This window comes from Alexandromys fortis, unplaced genomic scaffold, assembly GCF_014885135.2.
Source record: "Alexandromys fortis isolate MF-2015 unplaced genomic scaffold, M_Fortis_MF-2015_v1.1 scaffold_36, whole genome shotgun sequence".
NCBI lineage: Eukaryota > Metazoa > Chordata > Mammalia > Rodentia > Cricetidae > Alexandromys > Alexandromys fortis.
Genome location: NW_026067915.1, coordinates 13,954,554 through 13,972,162, shown reverse-complemented (window position 1 = coordinate 13,972,162; position 17,609 = coordinate 13,954,554). Strand labels below are relative to the sequence as shown.

At 40.6% G+C, this 17,609-nt stretch overlaps 2 protein-coding genes across 10 annotated transcripts in view; one reads left to right on the top strand and one right to left on the bottom strand.

The window, feature by feature from the left end:
* Fbxl2 (F-box and leucine rich repeat protein 2) overlaps positions 1-11,762 on the top strand; it is a 74,907-nt gene extending 63,145 nt beyond the window's left edge. For 2 of the 3 annotated variants that reach the window (XM_050139281.1, XM_050139278.1), the window contains exon 15: positions 8,166-11,762. In XM_050139281.1, coding sequence (XP_049995238.1) covers positions 8,166-8,276 — 111 coding nt within the window. In that variant the 3' untranslated portion in view covers positions 8,277-11,762. The remainder of the gene's footprint in view (positions 1-8,165) is intronic. The other variant, XM_050139284.1, reaches the window with a different exon arrangement.
* Positions 1-17,609, bottom strand: part of Ubp1 (upstream binding protein 1) — a 46,772-nt gene that overhangs the window by 7,029 nt on the left and 22,134 nt on the right. For 4 of the 7 annotated variants that reach the window (XM_050139276.1, XM_050139271.1, XM_050139274.1 and 1 more), the window contains 9 exons: positions 15,479-15,584; positions 14,748-14,854; positions 12,528-12,680; positions 12,329-12,439; positions 11,792-11,899; positions 5,702-5,805; positions 3,760-3,814; positions 3,435-3,528; positions 480-570 (listed from right to left, as the gene is read on the bottom strand). In XM_050139276.1, coding sequence (XP_049995233.1) covers positions 480-570; positions 3,435-3,528; positions 3,760-3,814; positions 5,702-5,805; positions 11,792-11,899; positions 12,329-12,439; positions 12,528-12,680; positions 14,748-14,854; positions 15,479-15,584 — 929 coding nt within the window. Of the gene's footprint in view, positions 1-197; positions 313-479; positions 571-3,434; positions 3,529-3,759; positions 3,815-5,701; positions 5,806-11,791; positions 11,900-12,328; positions 12,440-12,527; positions 12,681-14,747; positions 14,855-15,478; positions 15,585-17,609 lie in introns of all 7 variants that reach the window. The other 3 variants (XM_050139273.1, XM_050139275.1, XM_050139277.1) reach the window with 2 other exon arrangements.

The following is a 17,609-nucleotide window of genomic DNA, read 5'->3' as shown; positions in this document are numbered from 1 at the left end:
ATTAAGCAATTTCGAATCAGTAAGGCTCAAGTTTACTGAACTCTCAGCACAAGTCTGGAGACAGTAATAGCAGGCAGCGGGTCTCAAAGCCAGCAAAGTCACAGATCTAGCATTCTAATTGACAGTTATAAGTTCACATTTAATAACTGCTTAACAATAATCATGACCTTGAAAACCATAGATTCTGTAGAGCTCACCTAAATTAGAAGTTTTGTTTTCTTGGCAACAAACCCAGTCGTCTTCAAGAAATCAGTCCTGCCCATGTGCATTGCTACCAGTCTTAGTCTACCTCTGCCCTCATCAGTGCCTGCCCTGAAGGTGTACACAAAACAGTCTTCTCGTGAGCACGATGCTGCCGATACTCGGTGGCGCACACAGGCACACGCCAACCTAGCGTGGAAACACATTCTGCCCACCAAATCCCCCACGCAGAAAAAGGTCCATTCTCATTTCTCACAAAAAAGTCTATAGTATTTTACCTTGACTTCAGGGAATTATAGAGCCGAATTCCATCGGCTGCACCACAAATCTGAACTAAATCCTCCTTTGTCAGCTTTAATAAGTCGGCACCTAGAAAACAGAAGAAATCCTCAAATAAGCTTGGGAAGGCTAGGCGCTTCATGGGGCTCTGTCTTCACACAGTTCTGTCCTTCTAGGCAGCAAGGGGTGTCCGGAATTACATATACCCACGAATAACACAGGAGCACTCGTCTGTCTCTCAGAGAAACAACGTGCTATGGTAACAAGGAACCAAAAGGCTTGTGTGTTCACAAGACTCCCATACTGCCTTTCTTTCCTTGTTTCTGACCCAACCCTTAAGTGTGAAACACAGCCCCACCCCGCTACCTTTCTCTTTTTTAAAAACATAATGGAGGGGGCTGGAGAGATGGCTCAGTGGTTAAGAGCATTGCCTGCTCTTCCAAAGGTCCTGAGTTCGATTCCCGGCAACCACATGGTGGCTCACAACCATCTGTAATGAGGTCTGGTGCCTTCTTCTGGCCTACAGACATACAGACAGAATATTGTATACATAATAAATAAATAAATAAATAAAAACATAATGGAACTGTAGCATCTGGGGAACTTGACCAAAGCCACCAGTGAGTGGGAAGCAAACAGAGAGACTGGGTTTCATTATACCACTCAAGTTAAGACACTCTGTTACAGTGCCATCCCCACAGCCAGTTCTAATAGAAAGCAAGCATAAGAGAGAATCATGCTGTTACTTAAGATCTCTTCCATAAGTACTTGGCCTTAAAAGCAACAAAAAGGCCCATGTATGTAAGGGAGAAGTGGATACAGGATTGAACAAGCACTGGACAACAGCTAAGATGGAGTGGTCATAGGAAGTCCTTCGTGTACTCCATAATTTTTATTATGTTTGGATATGTCCACAAATTCTTGTTTTTAACTCTTTTAGTATCAGTCATACTTCCAGAATGAAGCTATGACTTCATATAATAAATATCTACTCCCATCTGTAACAAGATAATGGGGTTTCACAGGCTCAAAAGGGTGAGCTTAACAGAATCCTAGTCTGTAAAAAGAATCAAGACAGAGAAGCCTAACTCCATGATGTGAGCAGCTGTGGAGTCACTCTTGGAATGAACTCCCAGAGACAGTTCTCATCTACTGCGGTCATTATACACAGCTCTGAAGCAGAGTTCCCTGTTGTGACAACTGTAACCAGGAAGAGAAAGGGGCAGATGGTGTCAGCTCTTTCTGACTGGCTGGCTGTAAGAGACCTCACTGTCCTCCCCATTCTCTAAGTGTTGTGCCTCAGGTGATATGCCAAAGAGCAGCTCTGCATGAACCAAAGGAAGCCTTAGGTTAAGCAAAAAGCAGAACGCCAAGCCGTGTGATCACTGCACACAAGGAAAAAGATCTTGTAGCTCAACAGAACACACATGGATCTGCACAACTTGCAGGGCTCCAGCTGTCAGAGGATTTTCTATGGGCTGTGTTTTTTATCCACTTGTCCTGTAAGGGTTCATGAGATCCCTCTCCCCTCATCTTGAATTCTGTGATTTCTAGTTTTCCACACATTAAAGGCTTTATTTAATCACATAAATATGTGGATCACAGCTTGCAAATTACTTACATTTGGTATTTTAGAGTCCAAGAGCTACGTGAGGAGAAACTACCCAATGCACAAACAATACAATAAACAACACAATAGAAACCCTACTGTTTGTAAAACTAGGCTTTCCTTCAGCTGGGTATGTGTACACCTATGTCTGTCCTCCTAAAACTGTTTCAGTAGCCCCACACACGCACATAAAAATGCTAACTGCTGCATCTCTGTGGCCCAGCATTTCTCAGAATGTTTGCCCAGGACATATTAGCAATGTACAGTGGGGAGAGGCACAGGGCCACGCACATTTTGAAGACTGTCCCTGCCTCCTGCATGCTCTCCAAACAACCATACTACTCAGGGCAGTGCTGCATGACACCTGAAGTCCCACCAGAGCATTCCCTTAGTAGCCTGTGCAGAAGAAGAGCAGGTGTTTCTGACACCCACATAAACAAAGCCACATAAATGAGATACTGCTCTATGTGAAAAGGCTAAAACCACAGGACACAGGGCAGCCTTGTGGAACCTGAGATCATAGGTTAAGGCCAATGAAGAAAAGGCCAGATTCAAAAGGCCATATACCGTAAAGCTTCATTTGTTTAAAATTCTCAGAATGACCAAATCATAGGCAGGACAGTTCAATGTGTGTGAGAGAAACATGTATGTGGATAGGGGGAAGAATGATCTTGCAAAGGGGCAGCAGAACAGAGAAAGCACCCGGCAGACAGACACCCCACACCTGTATCTTCTCTGCAATGGTGGCTGTAGAGATGTACACTCACAGAAAATAGGTCTAAAAACCTTTCCAGTGTTTTAACAGCCATTAGAGTGTTGGCTTCTGGTTGCAAAATATGATAATTTTGTGAGACAATGAGTGACTGTGTGCTGGATCATCTCCAAACTGTTTTTACAGTTTATCATAAAGCAAAATAGTATCTCAAAGTAAGTTAGAATTGGGGCTGAAGAGATGGCTTATCAGTTAAGAGCACTTGCTGCTCTTGTAGAAAACCAGAGTTTGGGTCCTAGCACCCATTTTGGGGAACTCACAACCACCAACTCCAGCTTGAGGGATTCTGTTCTGATACTCCTGACTTCTGTGGGCACCTACACTCACATGCATATACCCAGACACGGGTACACACATACACAATTTTAAAGTAATAAAAATAAACAGGATGAAAATATCACATAGAACTAAATACACTTGCAATGAGTGGACTGGAGCAATGTTCATTTCTTGTTTGGAAGGAATTTAACAGGGAGTCACAACTGAGGAAAACTGGGAGATAAATTCGTAGTTAATAAAAACACAAAGACATACAAATAAAATATTCTCATGCATGCACACATACATACATACCTGAAAAATTAGAGAACAGTCTTGTATAGGAAGAAAACCTGTTTTTAAGCAGCCACTGCTGTGTTTCCTGGGTTGTAGCTGAAGGCTGAATTTGCTATTAATGAAGAAAAAAAAAGTAAGCATATGTAAAACCATTCAAGATTAAAAACAAAACAAAAACCCAAGTCACTGGTATATCATGAAGAATGTTTAACAGAAAACCTCAAAAGGCCTTATAATCTGAAGTCAGAACACAGCTGATGATTGACCACCCACACAGCTTGGTTAGAATGTTTAAGATGAAGGCCCTTAACAGTATTTGACATTTTCAGGAAAAGATACTTACTTCCCCAGATGCCTGTGCAACTCCATCTCCCTGGTGATTTGGGGATGAAGAATTGCTGGAGAAAGGAAAAGGAACAGTTTTAACTTTTTTTTTTTTTAAAGTCAAGCAATGAAAGGTTATTGCATAAGTAATTTGAAATAGGACAACACTGTGCAAAGAGCTGTGAAAGTCTGCAATAAGAATACAACACAGTAGGGTACAGAGATGGGACAAAGACAATGACAGCACCACCATGTGTGAGGTAGACACGCAGTGAAAAGTGTCCTCTTGAGTCTATACAGGTGCCAGGAAAATGGGGAAGATATGCATTTATTTAATTAGGAAAATAAGTAAAATTAAAAAGATAAATAGCTAAACATAACTATAAAACACTCTAATAAAACTGGCTATAAGAAAGTGACTCTAACTAAACATACAAATCTCCCTCTTTAATATATCTATTTGGATGGAGTTACAGAAACTTTTCAATATTCACCCATGAGAAATGAGGAAATGAAACAAACACGTGCCACCATCCTTGTGAGTCTAAGGTATAAAGAGTCTAAGGTTTAAGGCATAAAGAAAACTGCAAATAATTTCAGAGAACAGGCACCTCCCATTCCTGAGCAGGGTTCCTCTCTCAGGACCAGCTTTTCACCACCTCTCGACCTTACATTATTCTCCATTCACCAGAACCTAAGCCCCTTCCAACAGGAATTTGTCTGGCCATATAAATATCTTAGCACCAAGGACCATGCTGGGAATACAAGGGGCTCTCAGGAAACATACAGACATCTAAAATATACAATTCAAAGCTCATCTCTAAGATCACAGCCATTTGCTAACACACCCAGACAGGTAACATAAGAGATTTCTTGCTACACATTGGCTTTCTGCTATCCCAGTCTATGATATTTTTTCTACTTGGATTTTTTGTTTTTGTTTGGTTTGACAGACAAGGTTTCTTGGTATAGCCCTGGCTGTCCTGAAACTCACTCTGTAGAGCAGGCTGGCCTTGAACTCAGAGATCTGCCTGCTTCTGCCTCCTGAGTGCATACATTTTTCTACTTGTAAACAAAACCACTACATGAAAACAGGCTCCTGACTAGTTATTCCATCTCCAAAGAGAAAAAACAGATTTTGTAGTATTTCTTACCAGACCCTGTCAACAAGACTAGACTATATAAAGAGAACTTTCCCCTGCCATCTAAAGCTTTTATAATTTTTCTGCACCAAAAGAAACTTCCTAAAAGCAGGAACTTCTGAACTACTGTCCTCCGGCAAGGCAGCAGAAGCTGAAGGCTGATAGCGGCCTCAGGCCTATGCAGCTCCCACTCTGAACTCCCTGTGAAAGCCTTAATAGAAAGCACATTCAACAAAATCCAGAGGTCTTGATCTGAAAGCCACCTTAGTCTTAAGAAAACCAAAGATCCTTTCTTTAATCTTAAATACCCAACTAAAACTACACTGAGAAACTATAGTGCAAAACAAATAACAAACAACAAAACCTATGTCATGTAGTAAACTTTGTGCTTTGTCGTCAATGCAATCTTAACATATCCATATCAGCGCTTCACGTCAGTTGCTCATCCTATGTCCATAACTGTGTACCCTGTTAGTGCTTTCTTCAATCTCTCAACGACAGAGACAGCCTCTGCCTTAAGAACTCGTCTTCCCCTTTGTTCAGATAGGGTCTTGTTATATAGCCCCAATCTGGCCTCAAACTCACAATCTTCCTGTTTCAGTCCCTGGAGAAAATTCCACCCCCTCCCCTTTCTGCAGTTACCGTGTTGTCAGAGTGCATGTGACTCGATGCACAAAGATGCACGCAGGTGAAGACTCATATGACCTAAGTACAGGCTGTTTCCTATCACCCGACACAGACACACATAAATGACCGCATGGATGGGGACTCGTAGGAGCAACGGTTAGGTGCAAGCACACGGCCATACAAACCAGATACCTGTCTGGGATACTGCACGTGCTCTGCTGTGAGGAGGTGAAAGTGGGCGCTGGGGAAGGGCTGTTATTCACATAGGCTGTGGGGGTGTCAGGCCACGGAGAACACTAAGGATAGAAACAGAAATGAGTTAACAACATGCTTCTTAAATGTGTGGAAGAAGCACTTGTGTAATCTGGTCTCTAACTGACCCAATGCAAACTTATAAACCACAAGATACCTGGTGCCTATTAGACATGTATCAAATTTACCCTGTGCAGCAAAAGACATTTTAGCTTTTAAAGATAACCTGAGTGATGATAGCAGCAAAATTTATCAAGACACTTTAAATATATTTGCTTTCTAAAAGCACCCCCCACACACACACACACTTCTTCCTGCATCTTCTGTCAGGTGCTCCGACAGACACATCTCAAGGTTTAAAAACAGCAGACAAGGGATTCACAAGCAACATCTGACATCACACAGTGATCTAGGTGTGACTAGGTCCTGTTTATTGCTCATATGCCTGTCCAGGAAGCAGCCTCATCAGTACCTGCTTATTACCTTGATATAAATAAGATTTATTGAACAGGCTAGCACGCAAGCACACCAACTGTGCATGTATGCTGTCAGAGTGTGTGTGTTTTCTGAAAGGGATATGGTGGACTGAATATCTCTCAATCTTAGGAAAAATTTTGACAAGGGACAGAGCAAGATACAGAAACACACTATTACAGTTAGCAAAACTAAATAAGCCAAGGTCCAGAGCATGCTGAGCAGGCTACAATAGTCAAGTAGAAACCTTCCCTTCTGAGCTTCACAAATAGCTACCTAACACTGGGTATTTCTTTCTACAACTATTCTGTTGAGGATGTCAGTTTCAAAGGTTCCCCTTTATAATCAGCCGGATCCCATTTGAGAAAAAGGCATGACATCTGACCTCAGCACTGAGGTTTAAGACTCTCCAGAGCCAAGTAAATGACAGGAGAATAGCCACTCCTGAAATACGTGATTCTCATGACTAAGAGTTTTTCTCCAAGTGATGTGGCTTTCAGTTCTTGCTTTAACTACTATGGTCCTCTGGCAGATACTAAATCATCTACAAAGATCACTGTCTAGCTGTAGAGAATTCAAAAGGAATGTCAAATCTTGAATGATACCGACAAATGTTATCTAACAAAATTTCTCATACCTATTTTAAAAAAATCTAAGCTGGGCACGGTGGCACACACTTATAATCTTAGCACCTGCGGGGAAGTTTCAGGCCAGCCTAGTCTCAAAAAAATAAGGAAAAAAAAATCCAAAAAACCATGTTTATTTTTTTCTCTCTTATTTGTTTATGTATACAGTATTCTGCAGCCTAGAAAAGAGCACTAGATCTCATTACAGATGGTTGTGAGCCACCATGTGGTTGCTGGGAATTGCACTCAGGACCTCTGCAAGAGCAACCAGTGCTCTTAGCCACTGAGCCATTTCTCCAGCCCCCTGTATCTGTTCTCTTTATTCAAGATGCATTTACAAAGAATTTTTTTCCCTTGGTTTTTTTGAGACAGGGTTTCTCTGTGTACCTTTAAGAGTCTGTCCTGGAACTCTCTCTGTAGACCAGGCTGGCCTCAACTCACAGAAATCCACCTGCCTCTGCTTCCTGAGTGCTGGATTAAGGGTATGTGCTACCACTACCACCCAGCTGAAATTCTATATTTATTAACTGTACTTCAAAATTTGTATAATTGCCTTCCAGGTGGTAGTAAAGCACGCCTTTAATCCCAACACTCGGGAGGCAGAGGCAGGCGGATCTAAGTTTGAGGCCTAAGAGAGTTCCAGAATAGCTAGGGCTATACAGAGAAACCTGTAGTGAAAAATCCGAAACAATCAATAAAAAAATGTATAACTTTTAATAAAGTGGCCCCAATGATTTTTTAATTACATTACCTATGTATGTATGTATGTATATATGTATGTATGTGTGTGTCTATGTGCGTACACATCTGCCATGCCATGTACGTAGAGGTCAGAGGACATTTGGGAAAGTCTGTTTTCTCTTTCTATCACTTGAGTCTTGGAGATCAAACTTACTTAGCTGGGCCTGGCACTATACACCAATTTTTAATTTCCTACCTAAGCTTAATCTATAGTCATAAGAAATTTTAAAGATTAAATTCAAGTCAGGCATGGTAGCACATGTCTACAACCAGGCTCAGGAAGTGGTGGCAAGGAGATTAAGTTTAAGGCCAATATCAGCTACATGAGACCCTAACTCAAAAACAAAATTAAAAACAACAAAACCTTTTCTTTCCCATTTATGAAAATCTACCGTAGTCAGGAGTGGCTCATGCTTTCACTCCAGAATTTAGGAGGCTGAATGAGGAAGATGGCCGTGAGTTTAAGACTAGTAAGACTCAGAAAGCCAGAAACTATATTGTAAAGAGCTGGGGTTACTGAGTTGGAGAGATGGCTCAGCAGTTAAAAGAACTTGTTTTTCCAGGGCTCAAGATTTGGTTCTCAGCACCCACGGCGCAGTTTACAACCACCTGTAACTCCACTTCCAGAGGATCGGACACCCTCTTCTGACTTCCTGGGCACTGTACACATGTAATTCACAGACATTCATGCAGGCAAAATGCTCATACACATAAAATAAAAATAAATAAATCTTAGCCAGGTGGTGGTGGCGCACGCCTTTAATCCCAGCACTCGGGAGGCAGAGGCAGGCAGACATATGTGAGTTCAAGGCCAGTTTGATGTATGAGAGCTAGTTCTAGAACAAGCACCAAAGCTACACAGAGAAACCCTGTCTCAAAAAAACTAAATAATAAATAAAAAATAAATCTTAAAAAAATTGAAGTTATCATGACAAGACTTCCAGGCATAAGGGTATAATCACATTTTAGAGAACATTTAAAAGGAACAGAATACAAAGGTGAGAACAATAGATGATAGGAGTAAAATTCAGTACTAAACAAAAGAAATTTGAAATGTCCATGATACCTCGATTTTGTGGGCTACTTCCTCCAGATTAAAAATAGTTTTAAGTTTCAATTTTTTTTTTTTTTTTTTTTTTTTTTTTTGGTTTGGCTTTGGCTTTTCAAGACAGGGCTTTTCTGTGTAACCCTATCCTCAAACTAGCAGAGATAAATAAGTTTTAGTAGTTTCAGTTTAAGAATTATAAATTCAGATATTCAGCATGCCATGAAATGCTTCCCTTGCATCTGTTCAAATTATAATGAAACTTTTGGATGCCAGTTTGAAAATAATCAACAGAAAAAAATCATCTTGTTCAAAGTTTTCTTAGCCAAGTGTTAAGAGCACTAACATGAAGCCCAGAGCCTAAACTGAGGCCTCTCCAGGCAGAGCCCGCCCATGTCTTAACAGCTACCCAGCATGGACATAGATAGGGAAAGAAAATAAATCCCCAGTATCCCTCACATCTGACCAACTATGGACCACTCAAAAGAAAGTAAAGTCACTGCAGAGACTGTTCCAAGACCACCACCTTTCAAAGCAGAAAATGGCGTGACTGGTCAACTCTAGCAATGGCCTTACTACAGATTACATTTATTCCACATGAAAATACCTGTTGTTTTAAGATAGAGCCCCTTTGGTCTTACTGAGTATCACTTTCTCCTCAGTTCACACAGTGTGAAGTGCCCCTGCCTGTAACAGCACATCTAACCATGGGAACATGGACTGCCACTCTACTCCATGCAAGACCACCTTTCTCCTAATAAAAATATTACAACCAAACATACATATCTGCATAACTCTTAATATTCAAAGCAACATCTCCCCAAATATACCTTAGGAATTACTGCCCGCTCTTTGAGAAAATAGAGCTATCTCCAAACAAGTTGGTGTGGCACAGGAGACCGCACGCTTACTCACCGTACACTCATCTAGTTCATATTTACAAATGTAGATGCTTTTACTATCACAAGAGGAGTATTTAATCTGGGGTTCTGTTTGTTTTGTGGAACTAAAGAGCAAACTCAGGATCATAAGTGAGCCGGGCAAGCACTGGAGCACACTAATGGGTACCCACAGCCCATGGTGCTGTTAACAGCAAGTGTAGTACTATTGCTCATGTTCCTGAAGGCCCTGCCAATAGTCTCGACCTGTGCAATTCCGGTTTCAGTGCACTGCATATGTAGTATTTTCCCACTGAGATTAAAGAATGAGGACACACTGTCATCTGCACACTGTGGCAGCCCAGGAGTAAGCCAAACATCAACAAACAACAAAGGGTTTGTTAGACATCATCTCCTGGGAACTGGCAGAAGGGAAAATTCAGTTTGGGACCCTGTCATTCAGCACATTTTAGATTTTATCAAGACTTCTGGATATATATCTTTATAACTGAAAGTCCAAAACTTGCAAGAAAGGTTGCTCCCAGCCCCTTTACAGATATTTAGAGATACACAAGTGCTGCAGCTATGATCTTGGTTAAGGGATTCATGATCTGGATCCTGCATTTTGAAAACAGGTTTCCAGACTGTAGTCTAACCAACTCGAGAAGCATCATACCCAAACCAAATGCAGCCAGGGGGCAGGCAACAAACTTAAGAAGATGTGAAATCCCAGGCGTGAACTGCTGACGTTTTGCATATTTTAGACTTAAGAAGCAGTAAGAATTTACTACTGACTTCCTCATCTTTGGATTGGCTCTAGACTAAAGCAGATTTACCTATCAATCACACCAGAACCAACTTCTTTAAATTAGACAAATTGCTTATAACGCAAGTTATAAAGGCAAGTGACTTAAGCTCCCAAGATCCCCTCAAAAAATGTACTAAGAACATTTGTAGATTTTCAGAAGAATTAGGAGTTAATAAAACATAAAACTCGAGAGCAGACATTTGGGGAAGGGAGCATTTAGAGGGTCTGACTGTCTCCAATTTAAACTAAAATAGCCCAGTTAAAAAAAATGCAGAGAATCAGGCGTGGTGGCTGCAATCCTAGTACTCGGCAGGCTGAGGCAGAAGGACATGCCAACCTGAGCAACATAGTGAGTTCTAGGCCATGCTGAGCTAGTGTCTAAAAAAGAATAAAAAAATAAATGAATGAATAAATAAAAGAAAATGCAGCATGTGCTCCCAGTGCCCTGAGATTCAAGCATGCATAAAGAATCATTTCAATATTGCTTTAAAATGGAAATGATGTCCCTGTGATAGTCCTTGTGACATTGACCTTCAAAGTCCATAATTAATCATAGAGAATTATAAAAGTAAAAATCCATTTTTGGGACCCTAATAATACAAACAGTGCAATAATGAACAGAGTGCTCAAAACAGTTATTTTAAGAAATTCTTTAACATTTCTCCTCATATTTAATAAGGGTATATAAGCTGATTTAAATTTGAAATCAGAACAATCCTCTGTGGACTGCTGGACAGAGTTGTGTCATAAAGACTTGCTATATTTAACCTGACAAAGCTCAATCAAAACCTTCACTATTTGTTCCAGAGGGTTCTGGGGTTAAGTGCAGCAAGGTCACCACTGTGGTCTGAAGCGTTACATCACAATGCAGGTGCCAAGAGGAAACACTAGACAAAGATGGTTTTTACCAGTGCTGCCAAAGAGGCTTTTAAAAGCACAGACAGACACACATTCTGATAGTGCATGCAGGGGACTGTGACACAGAGTACTGCACATGTTAATGTCAAGCTTGCTGCCATCATTTAACTATCTATAAATTTTCTTATTAGGTAAGTATACACGTTAAAAAAAGCAAAACTTTTCTTAACTACATAAAAATGATTTAAAATTAGTCAAGTAATTTCAATTATCCTGAAGGAGTTGTATGTGTGAAGGGGAAGAAGGAAGGGGGAGGGGAAGGGAACAAGAGAACAAGTTGGAAAACATATCTCTGAGTGTCGTTCCCTCCAAAACCACCCAATATGGTCAACATCGTTTATGCTTTGTTTTAAAGTGTTAGATTTAGGAAATTTTCCTCAATGAGGAACAAACAGAAAGCAGAAAGTCTAAACAAAAGCAAATTAAATCAAGACATGGACATAAAAACAATTTTGGCTTTACTTTTCCATGAAGTTGGTCCTATATCTAACACTGCACAAGGGTTCTTGCACAATGAAAAGAGAAGCAGAAGTCCCTTACACTGCCTCGCTTTGCCAGAGAATCACCGTAGTCTGCTGGCAAAGTCCGCTTGCTGGACTTTTTCTGCTCATGTTCAACTGCATCTTCAATTATAGGCTCAAGCCTCATCTGGACAAACACCAAAGATTGGGGTCAATGTCTTTTCATTATACAAAGAAAGACCTAATACCCTGTTTCATGTCTTTGTGCTCAATTAAACAAATGTATGACTAACAGGATTCAAAATTAAAGAAAATGCAAAACCCCAGCAGTGACAAAAATTGGACATTCTAGGCCCCCACTTAAATCTCTTGTCAATTGCAAGGTTTTAAGGTCTGAGACCTCATTGGGATTTCAGCATCTTCATTCAAGATCCCACCCAGGCAAATTAACTCATAAAATCCCCAAACTTAGGTAAGACATGTGCCCACAAAATCCTCAGAATATCAGGTCAATCCACCGCCCAGCCTTCCCAATCCTTATGTTGCAACACTTCTGCAAGGTCCTGCTAACACGCAAACCTCCTTGTTTCCAAAGCCAAATGCTGAGCCGCATTACCTCTGTGAGAATGGTGGTGTCGTAAGATGGCTGGTACTTTTCTTTTTCATGAGCTGTTCTCTTTTCCATCTTTTCTCGGTCAGTTTTTTGTTTCCTATCTGCACCTTTAGGCTTAAAAACAAAGTAGATGACATCATTCATCTGGCTGTACACAACTTTAAAGGAAAACTGAGAATCCCTCCTGGTTTTCATTGCTTACCTTAAAGACTTTAATTTGGCAGCTAGCTGAGTGAAGATGATCTGTGTATTCTCCATTTTCATTCTGTTTAAAGGTGTCAACCTGGATCCTAAAAGGCACTCCCTTTTCACCTCCATGCTTACGTGGGGTGAATTCTGTGCTGATGCAGTGTACCTACAAAAAAAAGCCGAACCACATTCAAAAACTTTCCACTGAGGGTCTATTTTATTCCCTCATGGATGTACATACAAGATCCCTTAAAATACCAAACAGTCAAATTATCGCATGAATTTCCTTAGTTATTCTGAATACAGGCCTCCTTTCAGAACTCCTGCATTTCTGGACTCACTGGACTCCAGCAACCCTTGTTTCAGTGCCTCTCCTCTCACGGTGAGGAAAGCACAGAAGCAGCTGCGCACTGTCACTGCCTTCACCCCAACAACACGCTCTCTCAGACCCAGGGTCCTCCACCCCTGCCACACAGCCAAGCTTGCTACTGCTTCTCCAAACACACCAATTTGTGAGGCTTTGCCGGGCAATTTGCAGTCCCTAAAGCTTCATTATTTATCCAATTTGTATCCATTTAAACTCTCCAGCTCAACCTTTCCAAGTTCTGGAAGAATCCTGAGTCAAAATTCATTTTCACCACCCCCTGCCCCCCACACCACTTCAGAAAACAGCCCAAGGATACAACATGAAGTTAGCAAGCAGCAAGACCATGGTCATTTCTGACTGCCACAAAGGCATGCCTCTTCAAATGATATGCAATGTGAAAAGCTCACCTCTAAATATGATTTGCACAGCCTAAGATAAGGCCAGCTTTATCATTCTTTTTACTACAAAACTGTTTATTCTATTGGACAAACACTAATATCATGTGACAATATTCAACCAATATGAATCACGTCATCATCATGATGGGAATATTTTATAGACAACCCAAACACTGAATGCTAATGATCCTTAGAGCTGATGCAAACACAGCTTACTTAAGCTGGCCAACAATTAAATGGCTATTCCCTTCTATATAATGACTACCTACATAGTAGTTAAAATTCCACCACTTACAAATTTGCACACTATATATTAGTTATTTTTGGGTTTTAAATATGTAATCATAACATATCTTGGATACACAAAAATGTTTATGGGTAAAATAGAGTGGAGTTTGCTTTAAAATATGCCAACAGTGCCTGGTGTGGTGGTGCAAAGCTTTGATCTCAGCACTCAGGAGACAGAGGCAGGTGGATCTCTGTGACATGATGGACACATGAAAAATCCACTATCATTATCTCTTCATTTGTGGAAGCTTTAAAGTTTATGAACTTTACATAATGTTTTAAATAATGTTATAAAAAATATTAAACCTGAAATTTTTTTCAATAGTATCCTTTTAAATGGCAGTTTTTGTTCTCTATTATTGTGAACACCAATAAAAAATAAAATTAAAGACAGGTGGTGGTGGCAAACACCTTTAATCCTAGCACTTGGGAGGCAGAGTTAAAGAACAACCTGGTCTACAGAGTGAGTTCCAGGACAGCCAGAGCTACACAGAGAAACCCTGTCTTGAAAAACAAAACAAAAATTAAAAGCCCAAAGTATGGTGGCACACTGTATATGGCGAGCTCCAGATCATCCAAAGCTACAAAGCGAGATCCTGTCTCCAAAATAAACAAAAAACAAAAAACAACATAATAATAATATTGCCAAGCCTGGTGGTACACCTTTAATCTCAGAACTTGGCAGATCTCTGTGAATCTCACTATGTAGCCAGCCTGGGCTACATAGTGAGTTCCAGGACAGCTATGGCAATGTAGAGACCCTGTCTCAAAAAGCAAAACAAAACAAAACAAAAAAATTTATTACGATTACCCAATGTCTTTTATGTCTATGACTAATCTAATAAACCCATTTTCACTGTATGTAATTTTTTTAATAATGTATTTTTATTTTCTGTGCATTGGTGATTTGCCTACAGGTATGTCTGTGTGAGGGTGTCAGATCTCAGAGTTTCAGGCAGCTGCTACCTGCCATGTGGGTGCTGGGAATTGAATTCGGGTCCTCTGGAAGTGGAAGTCCTACTGCTCGCTGAGCCATCTCTCCAGTCCCTTAACTGTGTGTATTTTTTGTTTTAAAAAGCATTACATTATAATTTACAAATGAGAAGTACTTTCATGAGACAGGAATTCAACCTTCTAAATGACTTGGGCAGTATGCTTCTAACAACATAAAATGGCAAACCTGAATGAAGGCAGATGTGCGCTTTGCAGGGTCCCACAGAAATTCAACTGCATTTAACTGGCTTGGATTTGTCCTTGTGTCAATTATTCCCACAGACATTGGAATATCTGTATGTTCAAACACAAGTTACAAAAAAAATGTATCCATTTTAAGTAATTAAAAGTCTTACAATTTGAGCCTGGTGTGGTAGCACACTCAAGTACATTCCCAGCTATTTGGGAGGCTGAGGTATGGGGGAAGGCTTGAGCCTAGAGGTTCAAGCACAGCCTGGGCAGCATAATGAAACCCCATCTCAAAACAAAATAAAACAAAAAATCAAAACAAACAGAAACAAAACAAACTTAAAACTTACTATATTATGTTCTATGGAAATAATTAATCCATGTTGAACTTCCCTTCAACGTTCTCCGTAGTCAACCTTGTCTTCAATATCAAATCCACCTAACAAAAATCACAGTTTCTCCTACCACGGCTTGTATTTCATTTCATTAAGAATATGATGGACGGTGCCAACTGAGGTTTAAGATAGCTTCAAAATCATACAGTTCCTGGTGGAGGTTACTGTAGCACCACAAAACTACTGCACTTTCAAGCATAAAACAATTCTTAAGACACAGATCTACTGACACAAAAGCTGCATCCACGCGATGAATTTTTACATGGTGCCAACATGTTAATGGACATAGCTACACAGCACCTTCATCTCCATGGTCTTTGACAGCCACCTGTACCTAAATCAAGAAGTCTGTCTCCTGGGCGGTTCCACTTCCAGCCTTCAAGCTGCTGATGCTCTGTATACTGTAGCCGTCTGTCATGGAACACCACCCTTATGATGCTCTGTGAAAAAGGGAGGAAAGTGAGCATTTCAACCACTCCAGCTAAAAGGCAGAGCATTTAAAAACAAAAACATATTAACCAGTAATAGATGAGCAATCAAAACCGGGTTCTGCTTTAAATGCTCCTCTGTGTAGTTGGGCATCATGACTCACACCTAAATGCCAGCACTTGGGAGGCTGAGGCAGGAGGACTGCTCATCCTGGGTCACATAAACAATTTCAAGCCAACAGAGGCTATATAGTGACATCTTAGTTTCAAAATAAGAGAAACTACCTTTCTACTGTGAACTTTTCTACTCTTGGATACCTGGTTTATAATACACTTACTTAGTTACCAGGAATTATAACTAAATATTTTGTACAAAATTTTTCCCCCTGAAACATGGTTTCTCTGTGTAACAGCCCTGGCAGTCCTGGAACTCCCTTTGTAGACCAGGCTGGCCATGAACTCATGGAGATTCAGCTGAGCACTGGGATGAAAGTTGTGTGCCACAACTGCCTAGTTAAAAAGTTTAATTTATAAAATAATTCAATACTAAATTCAAAAATCAATGTATATTACCATGAAATTAGTGAGTAGGAATTAGATTTCTATGAGAAAATACCAGCTGCCCAAAAGAATTATGAAAGATGAAAAATATCAGATAGATTGGTAACCTCTGACACAACAGTAAAATGTATTCATCTTAATACCAGCTGTAATGATTCATGCCTGCAATCCCAAAAGTTTAGAGGCTAAGGCAGGAGATTTTAAGATTAAGGCCAGCTGGGCTACAAATGCAACTGTCTCAAAAACAATAATTGCTAGAAATTTCTCTAAAAAGACAAGCTGGTGAGGTGACTTAGAGGACAAAGGGCTTGCCGGTCACCTAAATTCAATCCTGGGAACCCACATAAAAGTGGGAAGAGAGAGGGGCTGGAGAGATACATCAGCAATTAAGAGCATTGTCTGCTCTTCCAAAGGTCCTGAGTTCAATTCCCAGTAACCACATGGTGGCTCACAACCATCTGTAATGAGGTCTAGTACTCTCTTCTGGCTGGCAGTTGTACACGCAGACAGAATATTGTATATGTAATAAATATTTTTTAAAAAGTGGGAAGAGAGAATTGACTCCATAAAATTTTCTTCTAATTTACACACACACACACACACACACACACACACACACACACACCGAAATTAAATAAATCAACAAAAACTACAAAAATCAAAAATAATCATTCTAGCTGGGCCTAATGATTCATGCTGATATTAGGGGAGGCTGGAGGGTCAGAATATGAGACTAGTCTAGGCTCTAGAGTGAGTCCAAGGTCATCCTTCACAACTTAGTGAGTCCCTGTCTCAAATTTTAAACATATAAAAAAAGTAGAGCAAAGCCTGATAGCTCACAGCCGTAGCCCAGCACTGCAATGCCATAGGACGTCTGAGGCTTGAGCTACATGACGAATATCAAGCCACACGAGTCCACCAAAAAGTCAAAGGGTGGTCATGATGGGAGTGGCTTGAGGTAAAATATACAAAACACTGGAAGGGAAATAAATATTCTGAGTAAAAGGAGACTTTACCTATAGAATTAACGCTAGATAAAGGGGCCAACTACCAAGCCAAGGTGGCATAGGCCTGGAATCCCAACATTTCAGATGCTGAGACAGTAGGATCAGGAAATCTAAGTCGGTCTAGGCTATGTTACTTGATGGAGGAAGGTCATTGGTTAGTTATAATAAACCAACTGCTTGGCCTCATAGCTTAGAACATAGATGGGAAGAGTAAACAGAATAGAATTCTGGGCGGAAGAGGAAGTGAGGTCAGACTCTACTCTGCTCCCGGACAGGATGGACGGAGGCTAGAATCTTCCCGGTAAGCGCACCTTGGGGTGCTTACACACATCATTAGAAATGGGCTAGTCCAGATGCAAGAATTAGCCTGTAAGGGCTAGAGTTCATGGGCCAAGCAGTTCTTAAATGAATACAGTTTGTGTGTTGTTATTTCGGGCATGAGCTAGCCAAGCGGCCGGGGTGTTGGGGA